The sequence below is a fragment of the Schistocerca nitens genome, chromosome 2, assembly GCF_023898315.1.
Source record: "Schistocerca nitens isolate TAMUIC-IGC-003100 chromosome 2, iqSchNite1.1, whole genome shotgun sequence".
NCBI classification, from domain to species: Eukaryota; Metazoa; Arthropoda; class Insecta; order Orthoptera; family Acrididae; genus Schistocerca; species Schistocerca nitens.
In genome coordinates this window covers 533,526,562-533,551,310 of record NC_064615.1, presented here as the reverse complement: position 1 = coordinate 533,551,310, position 24,749 = coordinate 533,526,562, and the positions used below count along the sequence as shown (strand labels likewise).

At 40.9% G+C, this 24,749-nt stretch overlaps 1 protein-coding gene across 1 annotated transcript in view; it reads left to right on the top strand.

Annotated features, from left to right (window-relative positions):
* LOC126236523 (sterol regulatory element-binding protein cleavage-activating protein) overlaps positions 1-24,749 on the top strand; it is a 277,503-nt gene that overhangs the window by 21,074 nt on the left and 231,680 nt on the right. The window contains exons 3-4 of the mRNA XM_049945889.1: positions 5,737-5,899; positions 9,409-9,533. Of these exons, the coding sequence (XP_049801846.1) occupies positions 5,737-5,899; positions 9,409-9,533 (288 nt within the window). The remainder of the gene's footprint in view (positions 1-5,736; positions 5,900-9,408; positions 9,534-24,749) is intronic.

The window sequence follows — 24,749 nt, the reverse complement described above, 5'->3', positions numbered from 1 at the left end:
CTCTGGTATCATTCTTACAATTAAGTGTAGATCCCTGTTCAAAGCTATCTACACTTTCCCCACATTTCGATGCATGTGAAATATTGGCCGATACCCAGAGCACTAATTCTCATCATGTTTTTGCAGTCCTGCTGGTAATGTCTTTATTCTGCTTGTAAATTCTTGGCTGGGACATGGATTCTGGCTTGAAGGCTTGCTGAATCAGGCTAACCATCTTAGAGTCCAGTTTTTTTTGAGTTTAACACAATATTTGATTGCATATTATTGCTTGATTAACAGCAGTGACTTGACTCAAAATGTGTTACCAAAATACGCTAGGCATGAAGTGCGATACTCACCCTGTCGCTGTCTGGAGGCAGCTGAGCCATGTCCCATTCGTTAGCAAAGAGCCCTTTCCACCATTCTCACTGAAAATCAAATCACTTAGGTCCTTTTTGTTCACTGGAGAATTTTATTCTTGAAGCCTTTGGGACAAAGCTTTTAGTATTAGAGGACACAGAGATACAAAGACTACAGATACTGTAACTCAGACACGAATAATCAACAAATCGAGAGTAAATACAAGCCTACTTTCTGTATTGGCTAGTGACCGCCACTTCATAAAACCACCTCACAGTAATAAATGACAAATAATGTATGAACACAGAACACGCACTCCCCCTCTCCCCCTCTGCCCGCCACCACCACCACCACCACCACCACCACACACAAGCACGTGTGTGCATGCACTATGTTAACATAAAAATTGCTGAAAAAGATCATCCCGAGAAAACTTTAACTCTTTCTCAATAACTGATAAAATGTTCCATCAGGCATAAAGTTAACAGCTTGTTTCTTTGCAGTCACTACCTGACGAAAACCTGAAACGGGTGAGAATGTTAGTGCAATCTGTAGTTATTGAAACTTGAGCTCCAACTCCAAAGCTCATTGGACATCAGAAAATTAATAGAAAACAGTGATTACGTGATGTGAATGCATGGTGTCTGCTCTTTTGGACATGTTTAAAAGAACTGACACCACACATTCATGTGAATGATTCACCTCGATGGGTAGTGAATCCTTCACCTTCATTGCAGGTGCACAGTTATGTTTGAGCTCCTGTACAACTCTCAAAGTGGCGAGCATTTAGGATATTGACAGGGACTGCAGATAGGTGGCATTGGGCAACAGTGTGTGTCAGCAAGGAGGTGTATCTAGATAGTCTGTGCAATTGCAATAAACACTGTATCCAGGTGATGCAGTGGTTAATGCAACTCCCCAGTAAGCAAGAGATCCTGGGTTTGAATGCCGGTCCAGCAAACATTTTTGTTTGCTGCTCCTGATTCCCCAATACTGTACGTCCTTTTGCAACTGACGTCAATAGTTCCTTTCCTTTCCTGTCTCCCCTCCACCTTTGATTTGCATAACAGTAACTAAAATTGGTATTTAATTATTGTGATACTTTCACTTAAAGTAACAGCCACAGATTTAATATTCTATGGATGGGCTTTTATATTTATTATTGTTTTTGGCATACCATAGTGATCAATTTTATGATCATTAGGTGAGTACAGTCAATAACCATTTTTCCTTGTACAGATCAACAACTATCAGATGATCAGAAGCAAAAGCATACCAAGTAGAAAAAATAGCCTAATGAGTGAAACAGCCTTTCTCCATCCCACACTACATGCAGAAAAACCAAAACTACCTCATAATTTTGTTGAGGGCCACCTCAAAGAGAATGTGTATGGCCCCTTAGAGATGCAAAATTTTAACTCTTCCTCTAGAGTAGTTGTTCATCATACAGCTGATACTCCATAAACAACAAAGAAGGAAATTGTCATGAGAGTATGTTACACATCCATTGGTTCAGTTAACAGTAATGACGGATAAGGAAAATCATGACAAGCAAGCCCAGTTCATACACATTGGTTATGGCTTCGGAATAATTAATTATAAATTGTTTTATAGTTTTGTGATATTGAACTCCCACAAATATGTTACAGAAAAAATTATTTTGATATGCTATTGTAGACAATACAGACTAATTTGATAGGTGTCGGAATTTATCTGCCCCATAGAATGAGGTGAAATAGCTGTAGCTAATTTCACTTTCTTATGGGTATTCCCACTTTGGAAATATGTAGCAGATAATCTCTTGTGCAGGGTCATGCCTTGTTTCATATTTGTGCCCTTTTTCTTGTGATCAATGGAGAGATTATTTGGAGCGACATATTTTATGTAGTCTCATCCATTTGTAAGTAATTGTACAAATGATGATACACTTTGAATGATTTTAACAAATTCCTCGTCATTCTAGACATTGTAGTTTATTGAAAGAACTTCACGGTCACAGATCACTGCAAACTGGTAGCGAGATTGATTGTAGGGTCCGTTTGTGAATATCCCCCAATACCTACATAGTGTAGACAAACTCAGTCCAAATGAAATAAAGCCAAATGGGTCACTCATGTGTGGCAATATTGATATGTAACAGGATTTTCTCCTACATGTGTTTTGATGCATATCATACACATACCATTTGTAATTATGGAAAAAGCTAAAGGTGGCACTACTAACACTTACATAATGTGATGGTAGTGTTTGCTTACAGGCTCTGTATATATGTGGTAACAACACCTTGTACACATTTGAGTGTTAACACAACATTGGATCTCTAGCACTGTTTAATGACATTTTTGTGCGCATGTTCATTTGTGCACGATATACATGTTGATGTAGTCCTGCAATTACAGTGGGGTTTTCATATGGAAGTGACTTCCCAGTTTGCATTTGCAGTTTGGATTACAGTGGTGGCTGAGTACATGTGAGATATTGCAGAGGATTGATATTTAGGGGAATAGTATTTACTGATGGAATAATTCGGCAGAGGAAAAATTTCAAACTCTGGGTCTAGTCTGCCGATTGAGTATAGTAGTCCCATTTGATTAAAGCAGAAAGTATTGAGTTTAATGACTCAAAATACAATGTAAGTTTGTGACGAATGATAGTTGGCAAGACATGAAAAACAGTAGACCTAAGCAGAAAAGCTACCTTATACTGAGAAACTGGCTGTAAGTGTAAGTACCTATGTTTTGGTAAACCTGCTGAGCATAAGAAAGTGCCTCCCACAGAATCTTTTAATAAACTAGGTGAAAAATAGGGCACATGATGTTTATTTAGGATGACTTGTTAACTACATCCGGAAAATGCCTCAAATGAGTCAAATATTGCGTTGGAGGTGGGGGGGGGGGGGGACAATCCACTTCTTTCTTTTCACACCCCCTTCAGTTGTTTTATACAGATGCAGAGTTTCACGGGGATATGTACCAATAAAATTCTCTCGAGCCTTCCTACGATGGTGCTGTGGAGAGAAGAAGATTCCACGTTTTGCTTTCATGAGTCACCGTATCAGCACTGCCATGGTCAAGAGAATATTTTGTCATGCCAGTTTTGCCCTACTGCAAGAAAGGATACATCACACCAGAAGGCAGTTGGACACAAACAGTGGCAAGCTAATGGCCATCCAGCTGCAGCTAAGAGAGTCGCTCCCAGATTCAGATTTGGAATGGACTGATGCAGCTACGCTAACACAACACATGTCATCACAGAGGACAACCATACAAAGGCAGAAAGGGAAATTTAGCTGGCTTTCACAGCAACAGCGTGGGGCAGAACAGAAAACAGGACATGCCGTTGTCAACAAAATGATGAGAAACAGTGATGTCAGATGCCATGTCAGCTCTTAAAAGGGGACATAATTTTGCACCATCGCCTTGGAGCATCTGACATAATAAGTGGTTTGGAGAAAGTTTGCAAGATGCCATCAAATTCTTTCAAAATACAAGTCACCAACCTTGAACATGTTAAATGCAGCCATTGGTGTGGAATGAGCTATGTTGTGTAGATTTGGTTGATGCTGGAGGAGGAGACGTATCAGAATTTATGAAAGGACCCCAACATCCAGAATAATAAGGAAGACATTGGACCTTCTCAAGAGGTCTTAACTAGGAGAGAATGTCATTAAAAATCGCCTCCCTCGGGCTCCTTGACTACCTACATTGTATGGTATTACAAACACTCACAAAAAGAATACACATCTACATTCTATTGTGATTACTGTTGGATCTCCAACTTATGGACTCGCGAAACATCTGGCAACCCCCTTACTCCGCATGTCGGTCATTGTGTGCACCACATCAAGAGTATGACTGACTTCATCAGTCGAATATAATACCTGCATTTTGGAGAAGGAGATACTATCATCACTTTTGATGTGGTTTCGTTACGCATGTTCCTGTCAAAGATTATATAGATCTATTCTCCCAGTTATTTGATGACATGGTTGTGGGTTTATTTAAACGTACTCTGACAATGTCGTATTTTTTGTGTGATGGTGAGTATTTTAACCATTTATAACCAACCTGTGTTATGGAGTACTTTGAGGACATTACCCTGGAAATGGCTCCTGCAAAGCGTAGTTGCTTTTATTGATACGTCGATGACACGTTTGTTGTCTGGTGTCATGGATGTGAAAAGTTGGGTGAATTCTTGGACCACATCTACAGTATCAATGACAATGTCAATTTCACGATGGACGTGGAGGTAGACAGTGCCTTGCCATTCCTTGATGTCTTTGTTCGCTGTAAAGCAAGTGGTTGTCTCAGCCATAATGTTTATCGGAAACCCAGTCACACGGACCGATACCTGCATGCTAACAGCTATCGCCATCTGTTGCAGAAAAATTCTGTTCTGAGGACCTTGGTGCATTGAGCAGAAGCCATCTCGGGCACTGAAAACCTGCTGAAGGAACTGAACCATTTATGGAAAGTATTCGGGAACAACGGACAACAACTGCCAAATTTTGCAAGCCACCTTTCCAAAAACACACAAGCAGAAAGACCACTAGGAGGACTCAAAGAAGCTTGCATTTTACCCTTTAGAAGAATGATTAGCTAGCACCTAAGTAGGTATAAAATAGATTTGGTCTTCAGAGCTGCAATAAACATTCAACAACTCATGAGGCCTGTGGAAGACAATGGCCTCATAACACCAGGAGCATATAAAATACCATGTGAGTGTGGATAGTTTTATGTTGCATAGACTGTACATACTATTCAACAGCGCTGTGCAGAACATGAGAGATGCTTTTGCCTTTGGAACCCTGAGAAATCAGCAGTAGCAGAACATGCTCTAGTAAATGGTCATCATATTGCATCTGAAAAGACACTTGTTATTACACAGGCAAACAGTTACATGGATAATGTAACAAAAGAAGTGATAGAGATGAAAATTTGTGACAACACCCTCAATAAAATTGGCGGCCTGTGGCTTGAGACACAGCCGTTGGAAGGATGAAGCGGGCATGCAATGAAAACATTGCCTTATATGGGGTTGGAGCGAGCACCAGTGATGTCACAGGAGGCACTGGAGGCGGTAGCAGCAACCAAAAGACAAGTCACCACTTGACAGTGGATGATGAGCACTCGGCTGCAAGTTTGTGAATTTTAAATCACACAATGTGGATGGAAGCAAGAGAGAATTTTATCCTTTCAATTGTTCTCATCTAGAAGATTCCCATATGAGAAAAATTGACTGCACTTTTCCCCCTATATATCTCACACTTTAATTTTTTTCATTGTGGTGGTGTGTTGTTGTATTGTCTCTAAAAATGAATTATTGCTTACTGTTGTTCAATATTTGTTAACTAATTTTTAACAATATTTTAATGTATTTTTTCTGTTTCATGTGAAGTTACCCACTGCTGAGTCTACCTTTACCAGGTAATGTTCCTCAGGCACTAGTAGGAAACAAAACATTCATTTCCTCTAATGTTCAAGCTCCATTGTCGTCATCTCAGCAGAACTCTGAACTGCCTCGATGGTTCTCTGGCACACCATTACTTTATGTTCATCAGGTAAGAAAACTAAAATTGGGACATCTTTCTGTGCCACTAACATGTAATTCGTCTTTTGTAGATTGACGGGTTTATCTTTTTACTTAAACCTTCAAATTTTTCATGATTTTCATGGTTTCCAGTTTTTGTATAAAGCTGGAAATCCTGTCATTGCAAACAATCAATTATCATACATAAAATTGTGTGATAAAATGCTAGTTTGGAAAATGTTGCCACGATTTGTGCTGCATGCAATACGGAGTAGTGGGTAGTGTCACTGGCTTGCGCACTGCAAGCCACCAGTTCAGATGTGATCACCAGCAAACATTTGTTATTTAGTATTTAGCATATCTAAAACATTCTTGAAATTTCGTATGTTTGTAATATTTGCATGTTCTGGAATAATTTAAGTTTTTACGAACGGAAATACTCTCCGCCCTGGAGACGGGTTTGGTCTGTCTTGTTTTCAATGTTCGCGAGAGCAGACTGTTTACAACTACTGTTCTTTTGGTGCTAAGCGATGTCATTCATTCATAACCCTACTTTCAGATTTGAACTTGTTTGTGGTCACAACATGACCACTCCTTCCTGGTTTTGTCCAAGCCTTTAAAAATTCCACACCTGCTATTTTTTATGTAATCCCAAACATAATAGAAACAGCCTGTAATTTGCTTTCTGAATTTACTTTATAATCTCAAATAACCAGGATAGATGTGCCTTGGCTAGTTTACGTGGAATGTGCATCACCTGTAGTATATTTGAGTTCATTAGTTTTTTGATGATTAATGCCATGCATGCTTTGGATCAATGTTGTGATCCTAATATTAATTAGAGTTAGTCATTTATGTGGGGAAAAAAACAAAATTCTAGTTGTTTACTTAACTGTCTACAAAATTCAAGGTACAGAACATGATTTTCTATCAGCCAGCAACTGTGATGGAAGAGACTTGGGGTAAAGAGCCCTACTCTACACGAAATAAAACAAAAGTTTTAGCATATGTCTGAAAAAAGATTAAAACAGTGAAAGAGGAGGAAAAAAAGACTGTCTTTGACAGGGTTAGCATCTCCTTTATCTTCTTAGGGGATCATAAAATAGATCTGATAGCTCGTCTTTCCAGGACTACACCTATTTTGCTGGATGTAGCACTGCATAAGAGAAGGAATGCAGTTGGTGGCTCATCACATGAATGTTCAACATTTTCATGTTTCTTTTTCTTGGAGAACACTGACTTCCTACCATGTGACCCATAGCCATTCTTTGGGAAACATACTTCAGGTGATAAATTTTGAAATTCAAGTGGTCTTCATGAGAAAGAGTTTTTGCTCTGTGTAGTAGTGTATTTAAAGCTGCTGTCTTCTGGACTGGATGGTGAAAACTGTGGGTGCTGAGATGTAAGTTAGTGTGCATTGGCTTGCAGTACACTGAGTAGCTGGGATGTCCACACAACTTTCATGGTACCAAAACATCTAATAATGGCAGCCTTCTCTCTTTCTCTGTCTCAACAGTGAACTGGATGTTTGGGTGCATACTATTCATATGTTCCTGGAAGTGCTCAAGTGCTTCTGTGCCGTGTGGCCAGTCTCTCCTTGGATTTACAACATACCTTGTAAGTGTGGAAGCAGTTACATCGGTCAGTCCATCCGCATCGTTTCTGATCGCTGTGCAGAACATTAGTGACACATTAAAAATGAAGAACTGGAGAAATCTCAGTTGCTGAAAACACACGTGCTTACATAAAATACTGTTTGATGAAATAAAATTTTTTCCCAGGCTCCTGCAAACCAGGACTCTGCGATAAAACAGACTGTAAAAATAAGAATATGTGAGAAGATCTTCAACCGTGACAACAGATATAATCTTAGTGGTGCATGGAAGTGAGCTCTTGATGCAGAGAAGAATCAGAGATATTTTTTGCAATGTTTACACTATGGCGGGAGCAGTGGCGCCATCAGTGCAGATATTGACACCATCTGCGCAGATATTGACACCATCTGCAACAGCATGACATAATTACTGATCAATCAGAAGCCGTATTTGGGCTATATAAGGCCACCACAGCAACAATTTTTAACAGTCAGTTGCTCCTGACGAAGACAATGGAGGTAATCATCCAAAGCTTGAGAGTTTACCCTGAATTGATGTGGCAAGAAGTCCGCGAATGTTTTATACAACAGTGCCACCGTGAAAGACTTCGTTCTCATAAGAAAATGTTGGTGTTTCAAGAATGATGACTTAAAACAGTTTAGGGCACTTTTATGTTAGATGGAACATATGGTTATTTACATTCTGATGCAGCTATCTCAAAAGAATGCAGTGTTGCATTTATGCTAGCAATATGATAAAGTGTCACATTTATTTGACTGGTTGTTGGTCACCAATTTTGCTTGTCCAGTTATCAGTTTCAGCGGAAATCAACAGCCATCTTCAATTTTCAGATTCATTGTTGCAGCACTTTGCAGTATTATAACATGGAGTCACTTGCATTGTCATTGTAGGCATGTAAACAAAGATTTTTGATTGTCAGCCATTTAAATGAAAAAAGAAAAGTAATGGTTTAAGTAAATCCACTGATTATTGCCCTGTTAAATAAAAGAAGAAAAAAGAATGATTTTATCAACCAAAGATTATTTAAAATGACAATTTTGTTTTGTTTCATAAAGAATTTTGTTGTATTTTTTAAAAAATCATGTTGATAATTTATAGTTAAAGTCATTTACTAAGTAGGATTTAATCCGGTGTGTATTTGTCTGCTCAAAATTTTACACTAAGAGTTTTATTTATTGCAGTTACGTTTATATGCGCTGTAGTAACGTTTCTTATTTTTATTACAATAGTCACATCAAAAACAGAATTATAATGACATTGTAATGTAATTTAGTGACATATGAGAGTGGTATTACTATCTCAGATTATAAGAACATATCCCTGACTGTAGAGCTATGAATTTTGTGATTTCATTTATATTCTTGTGATTTAAATTTGATAAAAGTATTATTTCTTAAACAACAGCAAAATTTCCCAAGTTTGTTTCTACCTTGGTTTCAGTCCTAGCTAAACATGGAACAGTCATAAGTAACCGACAAATAAGTGGCAAGACAGTTTAATTTATGCTATGAGCAAAACATGCTTTCACATACACCAAAAATTGATTCAGAGAAATGTGGAATCACAACCCTGGAAAACTTTGAAATCTCACAACTCTAAGCACTCATCTTTGACAAGTAATACCTTTGTTAGAAAATTTTTTGTGTGGTTTAGAACATTAGCTATTAGGACAAGCACTTTGTGTGCAACTCCTTGCTTTCAAGACTGTTTTATGATTTCATCTCAGATCATTATTTTTAATTCTCCCGCATATATTTTTCTCCTCGGACAAGTATAAATCTGTGCATATCCAACAACTAAGATAAAAGGAATAAATGTTACGTGTATATTATGACAGAGAGAAAGAGAGAGAGAATGTAAAATGTTCTTGTCCTTATCATTTTTGTTTGTTTGCTGTTAATTTGTTTATAATTTTAATTGACAGGTAATAGTAAGATCTGCTGTGTGTCCATGGGCTGATGACTTGGTGCTTGCTGATGGTTTTCGTGCACCTCTTGGAGAAGCTTTCAGATTACTTGATGCTGTTAGAGACTATCACCACGAGAATAAGTAAATATGCTATACTATTTCAGAATATACTGCTGGAAAAGCTTCCATTGTGATAAATAATATCTTAAGTTTCCTTCTTTTTTACAGTATCATGGCTATCTGCTCTTCTTTTCTGCTCCTTTTTAAATAATTTAAATTCACTTTTGCCCAAATAAGTAAGCTCATATATTAGCTGAATACAATCACATGAATAACAATGAACACGCAGATTTTGATACTCTTCCGTATTTATTCTTTGGCATCATAGATGTAGTCTGCTACTTCTGCTGTCATAGCATTTGTGACTAGATGTGATCCATTGCCCAGTTTTCTGGATATCTAAAACAAAAAAGTAACATACAATATTAGACCAGTCATACAGGATGAGCAAAAGTCTGTCCCTTATTACAAAAATTTATTTCTATTGAACTATGCTAGATACAGTTAGGCAGTTTGTTGCAAATGGTACCGTAGCCCATACAGTTTTTTATGGATACATTTCCACATGCTCTTTGTTCATTACCTGTAGAAAGTTCAGGTGATACTCAGTTTTTCTCCACATGGTTGCCAACAGTGTCATCATGGGCTCCAGGTAGACCCCTTCTTGTTTTGTCACTAATACTGGCAGCCTGTCTGATCTGTTCAGACCTCCATTTGACACTGTTGTTTCATGAAGCCACAAAGCACATCACACTTACTCCTGCATAGATGCCAGTGTGACGACAGCACTCCTAAATTAGACTATCTGTAACAATATAATGTAAAAGAACAGATTAAAAAAATCTACTCCCTAAGCAGCGGCAGGGGAAAAAAGGGCTGGAGAGGCTTAGGGAAAGGGGTACAGGTTAGAAAAGTCACTCAGAACCCTGGATCAGGGGACACTTACCGGACCGGATGAGAAGGAAAGACTTATTGTTGGGGACTGCACCAGATGAGATTTGAAAATCTGAGAGCTTAAAGGTGAAAGACATAGTAATATGCAAGACAGAGATTACTACTAAAACAGTGTGCAAGGGTTTATAAGAGTGAAAAGCTAAGTTTATTGTATGTAACAGAGGTGGGAGCGGGAACGGCGAAAAATAGACAAGTCAGAAAATGAAATATGTAGAAAACTGAAATGGAGTGAAGAAAGGAGTAGTTACTGTGAAGAAGTGCTGAGGTGGAAGAAATTAATGTAAATTAAGGCCAGGTGAGTGGTGAGAACCAAAGACATTTTACAGTGCTAGTCTCCATCTGTGGAGTTCTGAGAAACTGGTGTCTAGGGGAAGAATCCAAACAATGCGTGTGGTGAAACAGGCACCGAGGTCATGACTGTCATGTAGTACAGCATGCTCTGCAACAGGATATTGTATGTTACCTGTATACACCCTCTGCTTATGCCCCTTCATCCTGACGTAACTGGGCGGTAGTCATGCCAATGTAAAAGGCTGAACAGTGTTGACATAATAGCTGGTATATGGCGTATTGTTTCACAGGTGGCTCTTCCTTTGATAGTATTTGTTTTATCAGTTACAGGGCTGGAATAGATGGTGGTAGGAGGGCGTATAGGGCAAGTCTTGCACTGGGGATAGTCAGAAGGGTAGGAGCCATAGGGTAGGGAGATGGATGCAGAAGGAGCATAGGCCTGACAAGGATATTGCAGATATTGGGAGGGTGACAAACAGTTATTCAAGGTGTGGTGGCAAAACTTCAGACAGAATGAATCTCATTTCAGCATGTGATTTTAGGAAGTCATGGCCTTGTCGAAGTAGCTGATTGACACATTCATGACCAGTAGAATACTGGGTGGCAAGTGGTGTGCTACAAAGTTGTTTTTTGGAGGGATCAGCAGTACCAGGATTGGATGTGACAGCCCAGAAAAATCTGCTTTCGGACTAGGCTGTTGGGATAATTATGTTTGGTGAAGGCTGAAGTAAGAGTGGTGGTGTATTGCTGTAGAGAGTCTGCATCCGAACAAATACGTTTGCCTCAAATGCCAAGGCTGTATGGGAGGGAACATTTGATATGCAAAGGGTGGTAACTGTCCTTTTCCTTCACCCTTCTTCCTTCCCCTTCAACTCTTTTGCCAGAAGAAGGAGCCACTGGCTCCAAAAGCTTGTGAAATTTAAATCCTTTTGTGTGTGTATTCCCTTGCCACCGCTTGGTGAGTAGATTTTTTTATCTGTCCATTTACATTATATTATCAATAATTGATTATTTTTGTTATTATAGTACATTTAACAAGAGAGGGAGAGAAAGGAAATAAACTGCTGTGTCAGAGCACATATAGAAGTATATCCATAAAAATTTGAGTTAAACTACTCTTTTCAAAAGCTGTATAGACATTTGGAAGTATATTCATTAAAAAAAAAAAGAAAAATTAAAGAAATATTAATTAAGCTACTATCTGCTACAAACCATTTAGTTGAAATTTCCTGGCAGATTAAAACTTCGTGCTGGACTGAGACTCGAACTTGGGACCTTTGCCTTTCACGGGCAAGTGATCTGCCATCTAAGCTACCCAAGCATGACTCGGACTCACCCCCACAACTTTAATTCCGCCAGTACCTTGTCCCCTTCCTTCCAGACTTTACAGAAGCTCTTATGCAGACCTTGCAGAACTAGCACTCCTGGAAGAAAGGATATTGCGGAGACACGGCTTAGCCTGGGAGATGTTTCCAGAATGAAATCTCCACTCTGGAACCATATAGTTGTATCTAGCATAGTTCCTCGGAAAATTTGTAATCAGGGAAAGACTTCATGCTCACCCTGTAACCCTGTATAACATTTAATAACTAACTGCTGGTGTACTTCATTGCAAGTCACATCATCATCAAATCATTTAGAAGAAAGTATAATCACGCAAGAATAGAAGTTGCTGAAATTCCATGTAAAACCATAAAAAGGTAATTTACCTTTTCACATCTTTTTTTGCAACTGGTGAAAGATACAAGGTAAATAGTCTGGCAGTGATGTGACTAATGGCACATCAGAGGTATTGGATTCTTGCAAAAGTGAATAGTGTATAAAATATATTTTATATTTTAGTAAATAGATCCAGTTGCAATTTTTTAAATTTATCTGGTTTCGTAATGCAATATGGAGATTTGCAGTCCCCTAAGTAGGAGTCTGTTGGCTTAGCAGACGAAGTAATCCGAGTCAAATATTTTGTGTAAAAGCTGTAAAACAAATGAATAAAATTCTTATACTTAGCTCCAGAACAGTTCCCAAGTTTTGTTGTCTGTCTAAGACATTTCGTGACCTAAAAGTGTAAATTAATTGGTTCACTTTAATATTTAACAATCTTATTATTATAATGACAATGACATTTTCACACTAACAAGTAGGGATGTTGTGTTAAAGTAGACTACCAATAGATTTAAATGAGCACCGTTTTTAGCAAGATAAATATTTATTACAGTGCTGTTGATTGTTATTCTTTTAGGGAGCACTTGCACCTGTGAGCAACATCTATCCCAACTGCAAAATACTAGGCCAAAAGCAAACTATCAATTTAGTAACTAATGTTTCAAGAATTCATTTGTCTTACAATGTCAGTCATAACTACGGATCAGAAAAATTTGTGTTTCACAATGAATGTGAAGTAGATGCAAATTCTGCCTCAAAATGCAGAAACACAAAATTATCTAATAGGCACTTTTTCATAGTGAATTATTTCCAGATGAAAAATCTTATCAGAGATAGTTTATAATAACTATTTTCTGCTTATAAATATTGAAAATGTAAGCAGTTTTCAGTTACTGGTATTTGTACATCATCTGACAAATACTGACTTGGAAGGTTAATGTTTGTAAGAAACCGTTTGCATGATGGTCTGGTGCCATGGCAATCATGGGCAGTTAAATAGCTTAGTTAAGATACATGCTGCGTAGTACTGAGCTGTGAACGTAGCATTTTATATGAGAGAAACATGAACTCCCCCCCCCCCCCCCCCCCCGAATAACCCATTTGGAGGGTACGATGAATCAACTTTGGCTACTATTCATTGTATTAGATTTCTTCAGTTTCCAAAGTTCCTTCATCCTTTTAGAGTGTTGTTCCCTTTCTTCTTGAGTCCACTTTCGTCTAGTTATTTTCTTTCTCTCCTGAAATTCTGCCTTTTGAACTGCCTTTCTGAAATGTGTTCTGTTTTCTATTTTGTCTATTGTAACTCCAGCATTTTCAATGTCCTTTTCAGTCTCTATGAACCATGCTGGCTTGGATTTGTAGCTATTGAGTAATGTGAATATCCGCTTGGTTAGTCTGTTGTTATCCATTCTGAATATATGTCCAAAAAACTGTAGTCTCCTCTTCCTCATTACATCAGTTAGTTTCTCCGTTTTCTGATATAGCTCTCTGTTTGGTCTTAACCTGTATTCAGCATTATCGTTTCTTTTAGCTCCCAGTATTTTCCTTAAAATTCTTCTTTCGACCTTCTCTAGTTTCTCAAGATCTCCATTTCTTGTTAGTTTAAGTGTTTCTGCCGCATAGAGAGCTTCAGGTCTGGCCACTGTTTGGTAGTGTCTTAATTTCGTGTTCCAAGACAAGGATTTTTTTATTATAAACGTTTTTGGTCATATGAAACACACTTTCCATTTTGTGCACTCTAGTTTCTATAGCTATCTTTTCTTTGGCATTGTATGTAATCCACCCTCCTAGGTATTTAAAGGAATCTGTTTTGTGTATTGTGTTGTTGTCAACTGCAATATTTTGAGGAGCATCGCACATGTTTGTCATAAACTTTGTTTTTTCATAGGATATTTGCAGTCCTACTTTGGCTGCTTGTTTTTGTAGTTCTCTTATTTGTTCTTGGGCATTGTCTAGTGAATCTGTAATCAATGCCATGTCATCTGCGAAGGCTAAACAGTCGACAGTGATCTTGTTTGGATTTCTCCCTAGTTGAATCCCTTTAGTATTGATGGCCTTCTTCCATTCTCGAACTACCTTCTCCAAGACACAACATTTGTTTGTTAGCTTAATGTCGAAAGTTAGTATGATGTTGACACTTTAACATGACAAATTAGTAGGTGATGGATGTTTCAACTCGCGGTTGCATCAAATACCGCTAGAGTTCGGTCCTGAATTATGTTGTTAACAGTACTGTGCCAACCTCAACAAACAATTGCATGATAGCTGTACTCAAATGCTATGTGTTGCGCATTGCTCATTGTTGTTTTTTTATTTTATTATTTTATTTTATTTTATTTTATTTTTTTTTTTTGAAGTGAATGAAACAATTAATTCTGGTCTGTCATAGATTTCATGTACAACTGTTACATCACCAGAAGTTATTGGAGATCTTTCTGTCAGTTCTGATTTTGCAGAACAATGGTGTAGGCTGCTGCCTTGCGAGAGGGAGTTGTGGTCTGTTTCCTCCACACTCTGCTCCTCTCCTCTCTGGTGGTCCAAATCCTAGTTTGTTTACAGTTGGGGCCATCTGCCACTATATAATGTCTGCACTCTGCACTATAGTGATTGAAAAACAAGATCTGCCACATTTTTCGATTGCACCATAATTATTTTCCTGACATTAAATTAGAGTTACTTCTATGCTGAGTGCCTTGTCAGTTCTATATGTAGCACTGTCAAGCATGGATGGCACAGTTATAAATGCCCACGAAAGGTTGAACTTAATATTCTGCAGGTTTTATAATCATCAGATTGGGCGGGAGAAGGCAGATGACGTCCAGAACATCTTAAATCAGAGACATGTTCAGTTCACTGGTAGGCAAATGCTACTCTTCTCAATAGAACAGTTGTTTGTTGAAAGCTTAACTGCAGCCAAACAGAGAAAACAACAGCCATTTCAGGAAAAAAGCTGTTGGATTTCTTGCAAAACCAAACTTTCCAATCAAAAAGCTCCCAATCGGTGTTTTTAAACGTTAATTTTGCTGAAAATAGATGCATTTTCCTGTCCTATTCATCACATTAGCAGCTTAGCCACTCCACGCCAAATAGTCTAATTTTAGAAGAAGTTCCTGTGTGAGCATCACGAATTTGGTGAAATTTTTATGTGGACTTTTGCACATAATCCCAGTGAACATTGGTAAAGTTTTTTGCCAATATAATACATGCAGAGATACAGTCATTTGTTTGATCCCATAGCACAGCTGTCAAGTGCACCAGTGAGGTTTTGGCAATGTTGAGACATAATATTTCCAGTGACATTTTCTTGAAAGAAACAAAAATTGGTTATCTCATATAACTTTTGCGCTCTCTTAATCAAAATAATAATAATAATAATAATAATTGATTTCCTGTGTGATATGCATATGGATAATTTGAATAATTGATTTCCTGTGTGATATGCATATGGATAATTTGAAGAAAAGTCAGCTGGAAAAATAGACACGTGAAAAAATGTGAAGTTTAGCTTTTTATTACTCTGGGAGTAACTGGGGTACACTTGAAGCCTTCTCCCCCCCACTGGGGGTCCAAAATTCTTTTGTGGATATGTGCGTAGCAAGCACGGGACCCCAAGCTAGTGTAACTCTCTTTCCTTTCCGGGCTGCATACCTTCCCTTCAAGCCTGCCCCCCCCCCCCCCCCCCCCCCCGACCCTTCCCTTCCTCTTCTCCCTCTCTCTTTGGGGGTATGTTTTGTGCCTACGTCCAGAGACAGACGCTTGTGACTGTAAGACAGGGTTTATCTTCTTTTCTCTCTGTGCTGGAAAGTTCTGTTCTCTTTTCCTTGATTCTTCTGTGTTACCTTCTTCTCTGCTGCGACGTTTGAGATATCTTCTCTTCTTTCCTTTTCTTTGTTCCTCCCTTTCTCTTTTTTTCCTCCCTGTGCGTGTCTGAAGGACGACCCATGAGTAACTGGTGACGGAGTAATGTATAATTCCCCACCCCAGGTAAACAAGTAGGACACGTACGTACCCCCCTGGTAAAGGCCAGGCCCAGGGAGGGGTGATTATCTGAGCTGATACCTTGCTAATGTGCTGATTGGTCCCTTTGTCCGTTTCTTGGGAGGTGGGACCTAAGGTGTGGACAATCACCTAGGGCAGGAGTGCCCTCAGAGAGGGCTCCCACTAGGAAGGAGCGCTCCATCGGAGATGCCGGTAATCATGGGGGATACTTTCGCAATGGTTTCCTCTACTTCTAAAACTTCTGCCCAGAAGAGAAAGTTAGATCAGTCTCAGCCACAGACAATTCTTCCATCAGTGCCAAAGTCCCTAGTTGTTTCTCGGTCTGACAAAGGTCAAGACTTCTCCACAATCAACCCTTTCATTATTCCGAAAGGTGTCAACACAATAGCTGGTCCTGTAAAGTCTTGTTCCCGGTTAAAAAAAATGGCATATTGTTGTTAGAAACAGGCAATGCCCTCCAGGCACATAAATTGCTTCGAACTACACTGCTACACACCTTCCCTGTCCGGGTGGAAGTGCACCGTACTTAAAATTCATCGGGCGGGTTGCTTTATACAAGATCACTCGATGGATTATCCAATGATCACATCCAAAATTACCTGTCTGACCAGGGCGTAATGGCCGTACATATGAAAAGAGTTGACAAGGAACTGGTACTGACCCGCACTTTCATCTTGGCGTTTGACAGAGCTGAACTTCCATCAAATATTGAAGCGGGACATGAGATCGTTTCAGTTCGCCTGTACATCCCCAACCCTACGCATTGCTATCGGTGTCAGCAGTTTAATCAAACCAGCCAGTCGTCTTCCAATAGGGCCAAATGCGTTTACATGTGGCAGGGATGCCCGTGAGGGTAATTGTCCACCTCCACCCCCTCACTGCATCAACTATGTGACCACGCTGCTTCCTCTAGAGATTACCCTATTTTTAAAGATGAACGAATTATTCAGGAAATCTGTGAGAAGGAATAGGTGTCTACCTTTGCTGCTCATGAGTTATTCGCCAGTAGAAAGCCCACTGTGCTCCAAGCGGGTAAATACAGCACTGTCCTCACCTCTCCGTGACCTACTTAGGAGGTAGTCATGCAGACTTGAGATCACACCTTTAGCGCCGCGCTCGTCAGATTGGCGAGCCCATAGATCGCCCGTGCAACCTCCCCTCTATCACCCACTCACACTAAGGCTCAACCTTCATCGGCTCCTGTACTGTCGAACATTAGAAACAAAATGAGTTACAGTTAAAAGAAAGTTGGCTTGACTACCATGACTTTCTCAAAATGGATCAAAAAATACGTCTTGCCTCTATCAAGGCTGAGTCAAGAGTCTACAAGAGTACTTTTTCAATTTTTCTTGTTTCATGTAACAATAGTCAGTGACACAATAAGCACAAAGCTGCATATAGATTCCATGGTTCTTCCATATACACTCACTAACACATCTATGGATTGCCAGACGGGTTAGTGCCGTTCGACCGCCACGTCTACCTTCTTCCCACGACTGATTTTAAACCTGCACATGCAGATATGTGATGAGTAGTAGGTAGTATTTTACCATCCCACACTTGTATCTAGAATATCGTATGTTCGAGACAGTAGAAGGCTGAGGGGTTTTAGAATTTACACAGAAATTCTCGTATCACTACATGTGTCGCCGAGACGTTACCGCTGGCAGCCAGTCACTGGCGGCAGGAGTTGCCCCCGAACAACCTATGGATCAGGGTCTTTGACCTTTGGCTGAATGCCGTTCCATGCCGTCGGCCGCGAGCTCTCAGTGGTCGTTGAGTTGACGGCAACGGTGGTGGGTTTTTTCCCTTTCCTGTCCACCCTATGTCTATTATTCATTGGAATATTCATGGAATTCGCTCAAATTGGGATGAATCATCGATCCTCTCACTATCCTACTCCCCGGTCATCTTCTGTCTTCAGAAAACAAAGCTACGCCCCCATGATCGCTTTGTCTTCCCCCATTTCCAGTCAGTCTGGTTTGATCTCCCCTCTGTTGATGGTGCACTGGCACTCAGGGGACTTCTGATTTTTCTCCATGATACTATCCATTATCACCCAATCCCCTTAAACAGTTCCTTCCAAGGTGTTGCTGTACATCTTTCACTTTCTGGATACACCTTCTCTCTTTGTACCATATACATTCCATCGTCCATACCAATGGCAAGAGCCGATCTCCTTTATCAGCTGCTTCGCCTGGACCTTTTGCATGGCCCTAAGGACTCTTTTAAACCTGCAGCTCTCCGCTGTCACTTCTTCTCGATTCTTGACATGTTCCAGGGCTCTGAAGTTGTTTACATTGATGGCTCGATGGCTGATAGTAATGTTGGCTTTGCCTATGTCCACAGAGGCCATATTAAACAGCATTCCTTGCCAGCTGTCTGCAGTGTATTCACTGCAGAGTTTGTGGCCATATTTAGTGCACTTCAGTACATCCGTTGCTGTTCTGGTGAGTCGTTTCTTCTCTGTTCAGACTCCCTGACCAGCTTACAAGCTATCAACCAGTGCTACCCTCGCCATCCTTTGGTAGCGAACATCCAGGAGTCCATCTCTGCCCTAGAACCGTTCAGTCGTTCAGCGGTGTTTGTGTGGATCCTGGGGACACATTGGAATCCCAGAAACTTGCTGACAGGCTGGCCCAACAGGCTACGCGGAAACCACTCCTGGAGATGGGCATCTCTGAAACTGACTTGTGTTCTGTGTTACGCCGCAAGGTTTTTCGGCTTTGAGAGACAGAGTGGCATAACAGTACGCACAACAAACTGCGTGTCATTAAGGAGACTGTGAATGTGTGGAAGTCTTCCCTGCAGGCTTTTCGCAGGGAATCAGTTGTCTGTTGTTGGTTCTGCATTGGCCATACATGGCTCACACATGGTTACCTCCTCCGTCGCTAGGACCCACCTCAGTGTTGCTATTGATCGCAAATGACAGTCTTTCACCTCTTGCTGGACTGCCCACATTTAGCCGCTCTGCTGCGGACTTAATTTTCCCAGCACCCTACCTTCAGTGTTGGGCGACAATGCCTCAACAGCAGCTTTAGTTTTATGTTTTATTTGTGAGGGTGGGTTTTATCATTTGATCTGAATTTTAGCGCATGTACTTTGTCCCTCTGTGTCTTCCACCCTAGGACTTTTAGGGTGGAGGTTTTAATGTGTTGCGGAGTGGGTGGTTTCTCCTTTTTTATTCTCATGGTCAGCCAGCCATGGTAATCTGCTTTCTTGTTTTTAATCTCTTCTCCCTGTTTCTTGCATCTCTCTGTGGTTTTCTTGTCCTGTTTTGTCCATTGTAGTAGTTGTTGTCCTTCTGTCGTTATTCTGGTTCTTCCTTTCTTCTGTTATTGTGCTGTACATATTCTTTGTTTTCTTCTTTCCCTTGGGTAATTGTTCTACTGGGAACAAGCGACTGATTACCTCGCAGTTTGCTCCCTTACCCCCCCCCCCCCCCCCTTTTAAACCAACCAACCAACCAACCTTTATCTCCTTGGTCAGTTCCCACTCCCCTATTTGCTGGTTGGGGACTTCAATGCCCACCACCCGCTTTGGGGATCTCCGCGTCCTTGTCCGAGAGGCTCCCTGTTGATTGACCTCTTCCACCAAGCGGATCTTGTTTGCCTCAACTCTGGAGAACCTGCATTTTTCTCTGCCTCCATGTCAACCTTCTCTCATTTGGACCTTTCAGTTGGTACTGTTCAGCTAGCTCAGGTTCACTCTTGCTCATACACACTCAAGTGACCATTTTCCATGTGTCCTTTGATTACAGCACAACTGCCATTTATGCACCCAAGATGCTGGAAGTTTTCTCAAGCTGATTGGACACTTTTATCCAATCAGCAATCTCTCTAGCAACATTTGATAACCATCAATTTCCTAGCATCGATGATCAAGTCACACATGTTGCGGAAGTTATTCTTACAGCTGCAGAAAATTCAATACCTCTTACCTCCCCTTTGCCCCGGTGCCACCCAGTTCCTTGGTGGAAAGAGGCATGCTGTGATGCAATATCCAAGCGGAGACATTCTCTTTGCTTTTTCCGCCATCATCCTACGTTGGCCAACTGTATCCGCTATAAGCAGTTACATGCACGATGCCTTCGCATCAGCCGCGATAGCAAGAAGGCAAACTGGGACTTATTTACCAGCTCCTTTAACAACTTCACTCCCTCATCTGTAGTTTGGAGTCTTAATTCGACAATTATCCAGCACATCTAGTTTCACCCCGATCTCTGGGCTAACTGTCGCGCAAGATACCTTAGTGGACCCAGTCGCAATTTCTAACTCATTGGGTCAACACTTTGCTGAGATTTCGAGCTCTTCAAATTACCCGCCAGCCTTTCTCCCGAAGAAACGAGTAGCGGAAGTGCAACCTCTTGCTTTCTCTTCTCAAATCGTGAAAGCTATAATAACCATTTTTGCTATATGAGAACTCCAACACGCACTCTATTCCTCTCTCTCTTCCACCCCAGGACCTGATGACATCCATGTCCAAATGTTGCTGCATTTATCATACCACAGTCTGCGTTACCTCCTTCGCCTTTATAATCGAATTTGGACCAACAGTACCTTTCCCAGAAGGTGGCGGGAAGCTATCATCATTCCTGTGTTTTGAAACCTGGAAAGGACAAACATCTCCCCTCTAGCTATCGCCCCATCTCTCTCACTAGTAGTGTATGTAAGGTTTTGGAGCGTATGGTAAATTGCCATTTAGGCCGGTGACTGGAATCCCGAAACCTTTTAACACCTCCCCAATACGGTTTCCGAAAGCATCGTTCGGCAGTTGACCATCTTGTTGCTCTCTCCACTTACATCATTAACAATTTTCTGAGGAAATACCAAACAGTAGCTATATTTTTTGATCTGGAGAGGGCATACTATACCTGTTGGAGGACAGGCATACTCCGCACACTGTTCTCTGTTTTCTTGGGGCTTTCGAGGTTGGCTACCCCTTTTCATTCGTGAATTTATGACAGAGTGCACATTAAATGTGCAGGTGAACTCAACTTTCTCTTATACTTTCTCCCAAGAAAACAGGATGCTCCAGGGCTCCGTGCTAAGTGTTGTACCGGTTGCCATCACCATAAATCCAAATATGGATTGTCTCCTTCCCGATGTCCCAGGCTCCCTCTTTGTCGACGATTTTACATTCTACTACAGCTCTCAATGGACCAGCCTGCTTGAGTGACATCTCCAAGGATGTCTCAATCGCATCCACTCGTGGAGCATCAAAACCGGCTTCAGATTTTCTCCCAGTAAGACAGTCTTTGTAAATTTTTGATGTCGTACAGACTTTTATCTGCCTTCCCTACATGTAGGCCCTGTTGACCTTACATTTGCAGGTGTCGCCAAATTCTTGGGACTTATGTTTGACAGAAAACTTTGCTGTTCTTCCCACATTTCATATCTTTTGGCTCGTTGTCTACAATCCCTCAACACTCTCTGAGCTCTGAACGGTACCTCCTGGGAAGCGGACTGAGTGGTCCTCCTCTACCTGTATTACACCTTTGTGCACTCGAAATTGGACTATGGAAGCATAGTTTACTCCTCTGCACAGCCCTCTATTCTTCGGCATGTAGACTCTGTCCGCAACCGTGGATTGCGTTTAGCGTCTGGAGCTTTTTACACCAGCCCCATGGAGAGCCTTTACGCTGAGACTGCTGAACCTCCGCTGTCCAATTGGCGAGCTGTCCTTCTGAGTTGTTACGTTAGTTGTCTGTCTTCCATGCCTGCTCATCCGACCCATGCCCTTTTTTCCAACGCCTCCTTGGATTTAGGGTATGCAGGCCACCCTTCCTCTTCTGCTACCATCGGGAGTCTGCTTCTGTCAACTGCTATGTTCCCTTTAGTTCCAATTTCCTAAAAGTTTCTTGACCAATGGGGATACAGCACCATCTTGGCCTCACTCCCGGCCCTGCCTTCTCCGTAACCTATGCCAGCTTCCCAAGGATGGTATCCCCCCCTTATAGTTTGTCGGGCATGTGCTTCTGTATGCGCACAAATGGAGAATGCCACATTTATTTACACAGATGACTCAAAAGACCACATTTTGTGTTGAGAGTGCATATATTCTTGGCGATACCCCTATTCTTCCTGACCAGTGTTCGGTTTTTACCGCAGAGCTTTACGCTGTTCACCAGGCTGTCCAATACATCCGTTGCCATAAGGGGATACAGTATATTATATGCTCAGATTCACTCAGCTTTCTTGTCAACCTCCAAACTCTTTATCGTGTCCACCTTCTGGTCCACCGGGTTCAGGACTGCCTCCACATGCTCCACTTGGGGGGGCGTCTCTGTGACATTCCTCTGGATCCCAGTGCATGTTGGTATCTGCGGAAATGAGGCAGCTGATAGAGTGGCAAAGGCTGCAGCCTCTCTTCCTTGGCCCACTGTTCACATGGTTTCCTTTGCCAATCTACAGAGCGTTTTATGCCATCGTGTTGCTCTTTTATGGCATACACATTGGTCTGCACTTCCCGATAATAAATTACGGGATGTAAAACCTGTTCTCTGTGCTTGCACCTCTTCCTCCCGGCCTCATCATCGGGAGGAGGTAATTTTAACCAGACCCCGGATAGGGCACTGTCTTTTAGCCATCGACATCTTTTAAGTGGTGATCCTCCCCCGCTTTGTCCCCACTGCTCGCAACTGTGGGCAGTGAGACACATTTTACTTCAGTGCCCCTCTTTTAATCTGCTAGGTGCCCATTTACAGCTGTCAGCTGATATATCTTCCCTTTTAGCAGATGACACGTGTTCTGCCGATCCCATCTTTGAGTTTATCGGTGTCAGTGAGATGACATCGATCATTTGAAGCTCTTTTTTGTGGAAAACAAGCCCCCTTCAACAGCAGTTTTCTTGGTCTTCCTTTCGTTTTTAGTTTCCCCCCTTCGAGAGTGTCTCTCCCATTGCTGCTGCTTTAAAAATTCCGTTTTTTACACTTCACAAAGCCACAGAATAAGTGCTTATGACTGTAGCAGTTTTGCACCCAAAAACCACAAAAAAAGTGAAACTTTGCACATAATAACTTACCAATACAAGCTCATAGAATATAAAATTTTGTTCTCCTGCTGCTTTCCAATAACTTACAAATTGAGGGCAAAGCTGAGAATTTTTCGAAAAATGCTGAAACGGGTCTGTTTTGCCCACTTAAAAAAAAAAAAAAAAACAAAAAAAAACGCACATTAGAAAGACCACAGTCTGAACCACTAAAAAAACTGTTTGGTTTTGCAGTGGATTTGTATAAGATACTAAAACATAATGAAAAACTGAAACTGAAACTGGAAGTCCACCAAATTGGTATACGCTTAAAAAAAAAAAAAAAAAGTGAAATTTAGCTTTTTATACCTCTGAAATTAGCTATAGGATGAACCTGAAACTTTGCACATACCGTATTTTGTGGACTATGAGATGCACATTTTTCTTTGAAAAATTGTGTCCAAAATAAGGGTTCATATTGTAATGAGTGGAATCACAGTGACTGCATTTGCACAAGACATACAGAATGAACTCAATGATGTGTGGTGTGAGTTGGTATTGGGTACAACCACAAATCACAGTTTGTCCGTGTCCAGGGTACTGTGACCAATGCGACCTACGTGAATGTCATCCTGCAACCTGTAGCCATACCCCCTCTGCGGAATACCCCAGACACAATTTTTCGGCAAGACAGTGCATGACCACATGTTTCTGCACGAACACTTGCCTTCTTTTTGTCACAGGATGTCAGTCTTTTGTCCTGGCCTGCCAGATCACCATACATGTCGCCAATCGGAAATGTATGGGATATGGTGAAACGACAAGTGCAGCACTATGACCCAATACCAACCACCACAGATGAACTTTGGAACAGGTGTATGCAGCATGGATCCTTGGACCACAGGACACCATTCACGCCTTATACGCGTTGATGCCATCACACATGAAACAAGTTATCAGGACCCATACAGACCAAGTGCCTTCTAGGTTGCAGGACACATGCTGAACCGAGGTGACTGAAAGGCTAATCATTTCTGCCACACATACTAATGTACATGTCCTGTGAATATGAACACCCTATCTATAGTCGTTCAAGGTGTTCTGTTTTTCTGAACTTGAGTGTATACACTTTGTGCTGTAGCTATTGTGCAACAATTTTACTACCCTGATCTCCACTGCCTTGGTAAAGCACAGTTAAATTGTGAAGCTGATAACCAATTTGATTCTGTAATTATAACAGAAATCAGACTGAAATATGTAACGATAAAAGTGGGCCAAAAATGCGGTTTTTGAAATCAACAGGGTGTCTATGACCTGGGACCACCGGGAGGTCCGGGAAAAACCCGGGAATCTTTTCATCCAGGAGAAAACCGGGAAAAACCTGGGAATTTCTTTGAATTCCGGGAATTTTTCATTGTTTTT